Source organism: Vigna unguiculata, chromosome 10 (assembly GCF_037176805.1).
Source record: "Vigna unguiculata cultivar grain cowpea cultivar isolate G323 ecotype 2 chromosome 10, ASM3717680v1, whole genome shotgun sequence".
Lineage (NCBI taxonomy): Eukaryota > Viridiplantae > Streptophyta > Magnoliopsida > Fabales > Fabaceae > Vigna > Vigna unguiculata.
Genome location: NC_140801.1, coordinates 12,249,627 through 12,258,847, shown reverse-complemented (window position 1 = coordinate 12,258,847; position 9,221 = coordinate 12,249,627). Strand labels below are relative to the sequence as shown.

Genomic DNA, 9,221 nt, shown 5'->3' with positions numbered 1-9,221 from the left:
TCTTCTCCCTTTTTTTTCTTTGATCTTACTGTCTCATTTTCCTTTCACAATCACCACTCCTATTTATACTACACACATAATCATTACGTTTAGTTCATTTGGTTAGAAAGCACTGTTCAATTTTTTTTCTTCTTTCAAATTCTCGTTATTGTTGTTTCTTATGAATTAAGCTATCATTTTTTTTTTCTAACCTGTAATTGCATTAAATCTCACATGTGGTGAGGGGTTTCTTTTTCTCTTTTTCTCTCTTTTTTTTTTTTATTACCTAACAATATGTCAGTTTACCTATACATGTATGCAAGTTTATCCATAATATATCTACGTACTTACGTAACTTAACTTATTTATTTACGTTTCCTCTATTATTATAATAAAAATATTCTTTCTTATTAACATTCTAAAATGTTTAATATATTTCTTATAAAATCATCAATTATTTGTATATTTTGGATACTTATAATCTTTACATTCATATGTTCATAATTTATTATAATAATAATATATTATATATAGATATATATATATATATATATATATATATTTTTTTTGTAATAATAATAATAAGAATATATATATATATATATATATATATATATATATATATATTAATTATGGATACATACTAAAATGCTTATAAATAAAGTAATACATTATTTATTGATTTATGGATGTTACAATTGCTTTTGTAATTCCTTGTTTTGTGAGCAATTTTTTGCTAGATCGTTGTTCTTTTAGTTTTGTTGTTGACATTGTTTTATGCCTTAGTTCTCCTTTCCAGTATAATTTGGAATGATTGTAATGGTTAACCTTTATACTTCATGTCTCATGCTCTAATTATTTATAATTGTGTGATGCTTCATTTATTAGAATTATTTTATTAAATTGGGATGTTACAATATATAATAGATAATAAATTTGTATTACTAATAAATATATATTATCTTTTAAAATAATGTTATTTTAAGAAATAAAAATAAGTAATATATATATATATATATATATATTTTAAATTATTTTTATTAAATGATAAAATAATTAAAAATCATAAATGTGTAAATAAAAAATAAAAAATTGTATAAAAACTAATATTTTAAATATAATCTATTCTTAATAATGTATTAAATGAAAAATGAATTGAAAATTATAAAAATATAAAATTAAATATTGAAAAAAAATATAGAAATATATTTTTATTTTCACTACAAATTAATTTAAAAATAAAAAAAAAAGAAAAGAATAAAATAAATTTTATTTACATATAAAATAAATATAAATAAAAAATTTAACAATATTAAATAAGTAAAATACAAATGTTCAGAACATTTGTCTAAAAGATAAATTTTATAATATTTTATTTTCTTACATCATTATAATAAAAAATAATATCTATCCATCGATATATACGAAGAAAATTACCACGACATAATTTCTCTTCTTATATTTCACGGTATCCTCTTTGAAGGAAAAAAAAAACCACTGTTGGTTTTATTTTCCACAAAAATCGTGATTTGGAACATTGTTGCCAAAACAAGAAAACAACACTATTCCAAACAATTGAAAAGGAAAGAAACACAGTTAGTTGATTAACATGTTCTGAGATTGAACCTTTTAAGCCACCAACCCTCTCTGGTTTCATTCATTTCCTTCGTCTGCAGGTACTCAGTAATATTCGTACACCCTCGCATCATACCCTTTGATCCTAAAATATAGTAGCCTTCATCCTCTTATGGGTTTTTGATAAAGCAATCGTTTTTGTCTCTGAATTTGGAAAACAGCTAGTTCCCATGGAAGGGTTGGTGAGTTCTGGGATCAACACCATTCGTGTTTTTGGTGTTACAAAGCACCAATCTCGTTTTCTTCATTCATCAATGCTGCATCTGAGGAGTAATAGAGTGTGTGGAACTGGAATTGGGGTTGAGGAGAAGAAAAAGAGGAAGCAGTGTTTCGTTATGGCTGCATCTGTTGGGGGCTCCAAAGTGGGCCATTTTGAGAACACACTCCCTTCCAAAGGTTATTATGATATATCTTTATGTGCATTACATGTTTTTGATGCTGTTTGCTTCATTGTTTTCGGGGAACAATAAAATAGTGATGTTTTTGTGATGGTAGAGGTTCTTGAGCTTTGGAGAAAGGGTGATGCTGTTTGCTTCGATGTGGATAGCACTGTGTGTTTGGATGAAGGGATTGATGAGCTTGCTGAGTTCTGTGGGGCTGGAAAGGCTGTTGCAGAGTGGACTGCTAGGTTGGATTGTTCAACTGGGTCTTTGCTAAAATTGAAAAGTTTTTGTTTTTATCTGAGATTTTGTTTTTGTTGTTTATGGTATGTCTGATTTGAGTATTGAATTTTCGCAGAGCGATGGGTGGTTCTGTTCCGTTTGAGGAAGCCTTGGCTGCTAGGTTGTCTTTGTTCAACCCCTCTTGGTCTCAACTTCAGAATTTTCTTCAGCAAAAGCCACCAAGGTGTGACTCAGGGACACTGAATGGTTTTTTGTTAGGTGTTTTCAATGTTTGTTGTCTTTTTTCGGATTTAAGATGCTAGATTGATTAATGTATGAACATTTTTTGCTTTTGATTAGGCTTTTCACTGAAAAAAGTAACCAGGACAGTTTCTTGTGAATTTCCCAATTGTTTTTGCCTTAGGTTTTCTTAATTTGTTAGAGGGGGAGTGTTGGTGTGATGGTTAGATTTGTTGCCGTGTGAATAGGAGATCACAGGTTCTATTTGTTGAATGAGCCTCTTGTAAATGCAAGGTAAGGCTTTCTACAATAAACCTGTTATGTGTCTGACCCTTTCCAAGACTGTGTCCATTGCAAGAGCTTTATAGCACTAGGTTGTAGTTTAGGCTTTTAATTTGACAGCATTGAAAGGATTTGGTTTTAGTTTTTTGTGTGAGTTTTGCTACAAATCAGGAACCTTTTTGGAGAGAATTCAGCCTGAAATTTACCAACACTCAAATACTGGTTAAAAACAAAGAGCAAATTAGTTCTGTTCTGACAAAACAATTCTGGATGTGGTACTTTTCCTTATATAATCAAACATCCTTGTATGGAGACCTTATCACTGTATCTTTAACACTGTGCAGTTTATGTACTTGTGCAGTGTTTTTCTGTTAGTGGAAGAGAAATGATGTTAGTTTTATCCTATAGTCTACCATTGAATATAAAACAAGTTTTATCTGTTTGACATATTCATCCATGTCTGAAACAGATTAATGAACAGATTCAAGAGATTTGGTCACTCTCCCCCAGGATGCCCGTGTAATTTCTAGCACAACCCTTTTCTAGCGGAAGCAGAATTTCTGAACTACGATGTATACTTTTCCCAACTGATGCATATTCAGTCACATAATGCAATTTTTAATATATGTTTTCGTTTGACCCTAACAAAAAAAATGCTGCATGGTTTCTAGAGCAAGAAATTGTTTTCCTCAGTATTCCAATTGTTTCTCAAATTGTTCTTAAGTTATAGTACAATTGTGGAAAGAAACTACACTCTATTCACGATAAAATGAAATTGGTGTAGAGAAATGATACTCCATGAAAGAGATTTATTGACTTATCCCTACTTAGCTTAATCTTTAATGAGACAAATGGTTGATATTTGAACACCAAAGCTTGACGGATTACTTTCTTTCTCTTCACCTTCTAATCATCATTTCTCCAACGAGTATCTTGACATGTGTTTAGTTCAGACAGATTTGGAATAATGTTTATGATTCTATTCTTAATGTGCAGGATTTCCCCTGGCATAGAAGAGTTAGTCCAGAAGTTAAAGGCTAATGGCATTGATGTTTATCTTGTCTCTGGTGGCTTCCGTCAAATGATCATTGTACGAAGAATAGTTGAAATTAATGGTTTTTCTGATCCACTTTGTGTTTGGAAGGAAATGAATAGTTTCTATGGCATGTTGTGAATTTGGATAAACATTTTTTCTTCTTTATCACTAGTTCATTCAGTCATTGGATGCCCATAACCTTGAAAATTAGCACCAGACATGTCTCTTTGCAGAATACATTCATATTTTACTTCAGAATTTGGTTTTTCTAACTTGTGGCACTGTTCTTATGAAGCCTGTTGCATCAATACTTGGAATTCCAGAACAGAATATTTTTGCCAATAACCTACTTTTTAAGAGCTCTGGAGAGTTTCTGGGGTTTGATGAAAAGGAGCCTACTTCAAGGAGTGGAGGAAAAGCTGTTGCTGTCCAACAGATCAAGAAGGTTCAGGCACTACTCACATGTGAATTTTTGTTTTCTTGAACTACTTTTATTGCTTAAAGCTGATCAAACTGATTTTCAGACTCGTGGTTTCAAAACTTTAACCATGGTGGGAGATGGGAGATTCTGAAGTAAAATATGAATGTATTCTGCAAAGAGACATGTCTGGTGCTAATTTTCAAGGTTATGGGCATCCAATGACTGAATGAACTAGTGATAAAGAAGAAAAAATGTTTATCCAAATTCACAACATGCCATAGAAACTATTCATTTCCTTCCAAACACAAAGTGGATCAGAAAAACCATTAATTTCAACTATTCTTCGTACAATGATCATTTGACGGAAGCCACCAGAGACAAGATAAACATCAATGCCATTAGCCTTTAACTTCTGGACTAACTCTTCTATGCCAGGGGAAATCCTGCACATTAAGAATAGAATCATAAACATTATTCCAAATCTGTCTGAACTAAACACATGTCAAGATACTCGTTGGAGAAATGATGATTAGAAGGTGAAGAGAAAGAAAGTAATCCGTCAAGCTTTGGTGTTCAAATATCAACCATTTGTCTCATTAAAGATTAAGCTAAGTAGGGATAAGTCAATAAATCTCTTTCATGGAGTATCATTTCTCTACACCAATTTCATTTTATCGTGAATAGAGTGTAGTTTCTTTCCACAATTGTACTATAACTTAAGAACAATTTGAGAAACAATTGGAATACTGAGGAAAACAATTTCTTGCTCTAGAAACCATGCAGCATTTTTTTTGTTAGGGTCAAACGAAAACATATATTAAAAATTGCATTATGTGACTGAATATGCATCAGTTGGGAAAAGTATACATCGTAGTTCAGAAATTCTGCTTCCGCTAGAAAAGGGTTGTGCTAGAAATTACACGGGCATCCTGGGGGAGAGTGACCAAATCTCTTGAATCTGTTCATTAATCTGTTTCAGACATGGATGAATATGTCAAACAGATAAAACTTGTTTTATATTCAATGGTAGACTATAGGATAAAACTAACATCATTTCTCTTCCACTAACAGAAAAACACTGCACAAGTACATAAACTGCACAGTGTTAAAGATACAGTGATAAGGTCTCCATACAAGGATGTTTGATTATATAAGGAAAAGTACCACATCCAGAATTGTTTTGTCAGAACAGAACTAATTTGCTCTTTGTTTTTAACCAGTATTTGAGTGTTGGTAAATTTCAGGCTGAATTCTCTCCAAAAAGGTTCCTGATTTGTAGCAAAACTCACACAAAAAACTAAAACCAAATCCTTTCAATGCTGTCAAATTAAAAGCCTAAACTACAACCTAGTGCTATAAAGCTCTTGCAATGGACACAGTCTTGGAAAGGGTCAGACACATAACAGGTTTATTGTAGAAAGCCTTACCTTGCATTTACAAGAGGCTCATTCAACAAATAGAACCTGTGATCTCCTATTCACACGGCAACAAATCTAACCATCACACCAACACTCCCCCTCTAACAAATTAAGAAAACCTAAGGCAAAAACAATTGGGAAATTCACAAGAAACTGTCCTGGTTACTTTTTTCAGTGAAAAGCCTAATCAAAAGCAAAAAATGTTCATACATTAATCAATCTAGCATCTTAAATCCGAAAAAAGACAACAAACATTGAAAACACCTAACAAAAAACCATTCAGTGTCCCTGAGTCACACCTTGGTGGCTTTTGCTGAAGAAAATTCTGAAGTTGAGACCAAGAGGGGTTGAACAAAGACAACCTAGCAGCCAAGGCTTCCTCAAACGGAACAGAACCACCCATCGCTCTGCGAAAATTCAATACTCAAATCAGACATACCATAAACAACAAAAACAAAATCTCAGATAAAAACAAAAACTTTTCAATTTTAGCAAAGACCCAGTTGAACAATCCAACCTAGCAGTCCACTCTGCAACAGCCTTTCCAGCCCCACAGAACTCAGCAAGCTCATCAATCCCTTCATCCAAACACACAGTGCTATCCACATCGAAGCAAACAGCATCACCCTTTCTCCAAAGCTCAAGAACCTCTACCATCACAAAAACATCACTATTTTATTGTTCCCCGAAAACAATGAAGCAAACAGCATCAAAAACATGTAATGCACATAAAGATATATCATAATAACCTTTGGAAGGGAGTGTGTTCTCAAAATGGCCCACTTTGGAGCCCCCAACAGATGCAGCCATAACGAAACACTGCTTCCTCTTTTTCTTCTCCTCAACCCCAATTCCAGTTCCACACACTCTATTACTCCTCAGATGCAGCATTGATGAATGAAGAAAACGAGATTGGTGCTTTGTAACACCAAAAACACGAATGGTGTTGATCCCAGAACTCACCAACCCTTCCATGGGAACTAGCTGTTTTCCAAATTCAGAGACAAAAACGATTGCTTTATCAAAAACCCATAAGAGGATGAAGGCTACTATATTTTAGGATCAAAGGGTATGATGCGAGGGTGTACGAATATTACTGAGTACCTGCAGACGAAGGAAATGAATGAAACCAGAGAGGGTTGGTGGCTTAAAAGGTTCAATCTCAGAACATGTTAATCAACTAACTGTGTTTCTTTCCTTTTCAATTGTTTGGAATAGTGTTGTTTTCTTGTTTTGGCAACAATGTTCCAAATCACGATTTTTGTGGAAAATAAAACCAACAGTGGTTTTTTTTTTCCTTCAAAGAGGATACCGTGAAATATAAGAAGAGAAATTATGTCGTGGTAATTTTCTTCGTATATATCGATGGATAGATATTATTTTTTATTATAATGATGTAAGAAAATAAAATATTATAAAATTTATCTTTTAGACAAATGTTCTGAACATTTGTATTTTACTTATTTAATATTGTTAAATTTTTTATTTATATTTATTTTATATGTAAATAAAATTTATTTTATTCTTTTCTTTTTTTTTTATTTTTAAATTAATTTGTAGTGAAAATAAAAATATATTTCTATATTTTTTTTCAATATTTAATTTTATATTTTTATAATTTTCAATTCATTTTTCATTTAATACATTATTAAGAATAGATTATATTTAAAATATTAGTTTTTATACAATTTTTTATTTTTTATTTACACATTTATGATTTTTAATTATTTTATCATTTAATAAAAATAATTTAAAATATATATATATATATATATATATATATATATATATTACTTATTTTTATTTCTTAAAATAACATTATTTTAAAAGATAATATATATTTATTAGTAATACAAATTTATTATCTATTATATATTGTAACATCCCAATTTAATAAAATAATTCTAATAAATGAAGCATCACACAATTATAAATAATTAGAGCATGAGACATGAAGTATAAAGGTTAACCATTACAATCATTCCAAATTATACTGGAAAGGAGAACTAAGGCATAAAACAATGTCAACAACAAAACTAAAAGAACAACGATCTAGCAAAAAATTGCTCACAAAACAAGGAATTACAAAAGCAATTGTAACATCCATAAATCAATAAATAATGTATTACTTTATTTATAAGCATTTTAGTATGTATCCATAATTAATATATATATATATATATATATATATATATATATATATATATATATATTCTTATTATTATTATTACAAAAAAAAAAAAAAAATATATATATATATATATATATATATATATAATATATTATTATTATAATAAATTATGAACATATGAATGTAAAGATTATAAGTATCCAAAATATACAAATAATTGATGATTTTATAAGAAATATATTAAACATTTTAGAATGTTAATAAGAAAGAATATTTTTATTATAATAATAGAGGAAACGTAAATAAATAAGTTAAGTTACGTAAGTACGTAGATATATTATGGATAAACTTGCATACATGTATAGGTAAACTGACATATTGTTAGGTAATAAAAAAAAAAAAGAGAGAAAAAGAGAAAAAGAAACCCCTCACCACATGTGAGATTTAATGCAATTACAGGTTAGAAAAAAAAAATGATAGCTTAATTCATAAGAAACAACAATAACGAGAATTTGAAAGAAGAAAAAAAATTGAACAGTGCTTTCTAACCAAATGAACTAAACGTAATGATTATGTGTGTAGTATAAATAGGAGTGGTGATTGTGAAAGGAAAATGAGACAGTAAGATCAAAGAAAAAAAAGGGAGAAGAGGAGTTTGTGAGTATAAAATTGGCAATGAAGAAAATAAAAGAAGAAAGTTGAAACGTTCACAAAGCTTTGGGATATATCTTTCACAATAATTAAGGTAAGGGGAGGAGACATCTATCATTTTATCTTTTTACTTTGATTATTTTTTATCTGTTTATAATTACTTTTATCTTTATATTTACCTTAAGTGAAGTGTCCCTAACCTCATTCTAATTTATATTTAGTTCTCGTTCCTATTTTTTTATTTATTTATATTCATCTCCAATTGTGCACTGGTCCTATTTATTCAATTTATATTTACTCTCATTTTCTTATTTATATTTATCTTCAATTACGTACTGGTCCTTTTTATTTATTTTTATTTATTTTAATTATTCATTGATCCTATCTATTTATTTATATAATTATATGGTTTAATATTGAAATGAAATTTACGATAAATAAAGATTTGATTATTGTAGTTTGAGGTATGACCTTAGGGATTTAAACGAGTTAGTATTACTCAAGATGAGATGTTCTTGAGTTACTTTGTTGGCCATGAGCTCATTTATCCTGACTAGTCACTACAAAATTAATCAATATCTTTATAAAAGTATAATAAAAATTCAGTTTTATGGATTTGGGAGAATTTTCATTTCATTTTATTTTATTATGATATGCTGTATTTTTTTATGTGATATTTGTCTCACTTCCCTATTTTATGATTGTGTGTGAAAAACAAAATTTTATAACTATATCATAGATGGTTGCTCCCAACATGCCTGATCCCTTCTTCATCGACATTGTGGCTGTTTTCCCGGGGAATTCATGGCAAACCAATGCAGTGAAT

The 9,221-nt window shown here is 29.8% G+C and overlaps 2 protein-coding genes across 3 annotated transcripts; one reads left to right on the top strand and one right to left on the bottom strand.

The window, feature by feature from the left end:
• Positions 1-1,385: 1,385 nt before the first annotated feature.
• Positions 1,386-4,361, top strand: LOC114167082 (phosphoserine phosphatase, chloroplastic-like). The gene is made up of 6 exons (XM_028052015.2): positions 1,386-2,010; positions 2,110-2,242; positions 2,353-2,460; positions 3,735-3,828; positions 4,070-4,219; positions 4,299-4,361. Exons 1-6 carry the CDS (start codon positions 1,785-1,787, stop codon positions 4,344-4,346), a joined length of 759 nt encoding a protein of 252 aa, XP_027907816.1. The 5' UTR covers positions 1,386-1,784; the 3' UTR covers positions 4,347-4,361.
• Positions 4,362-4,406: 45 nt separating this feature from the next.
• LOC114167083 (phosphoserine phosphatase, chloroplastic-like) lies at positions 4,407-6,982 on the bottom strand. 2 transcript variants are annotated; one of them, XM_028052019.2, is made up of 4 exons: positions 6,363-6,982; positions 6,131-6,263; positions 5,913-6,020; positions 4,407-4,638 (listed from the first exon to the last, which is right to left on the bottom strand). In XM_028052019.2, the coding sequence occupies exons 1-4, from the start codon at positions 6,586-6,588 to the stop codon at positions 4,461-4,463; spliced, it is 645 nt and encodes a 214-aa protein (XP_027907820.1). In that variant the 5' UTR covers positions 6,589-6,982; the 3' UTR covers positions 4,407-4,460. The 2 variants fall into 2 exon arrangements, with proteins under 2 accessions (XP_027907820.1, XP_027907818.1); XM_028052017.2 differs by lacking the exon at positions 4,407-4,638 and adding an exon at positions 4,714-5,165 and having other exon boundaries at positions 6,363-6,977.
• Positions 6,983-9,221: the final 2,239 nt, after the last annotated feature.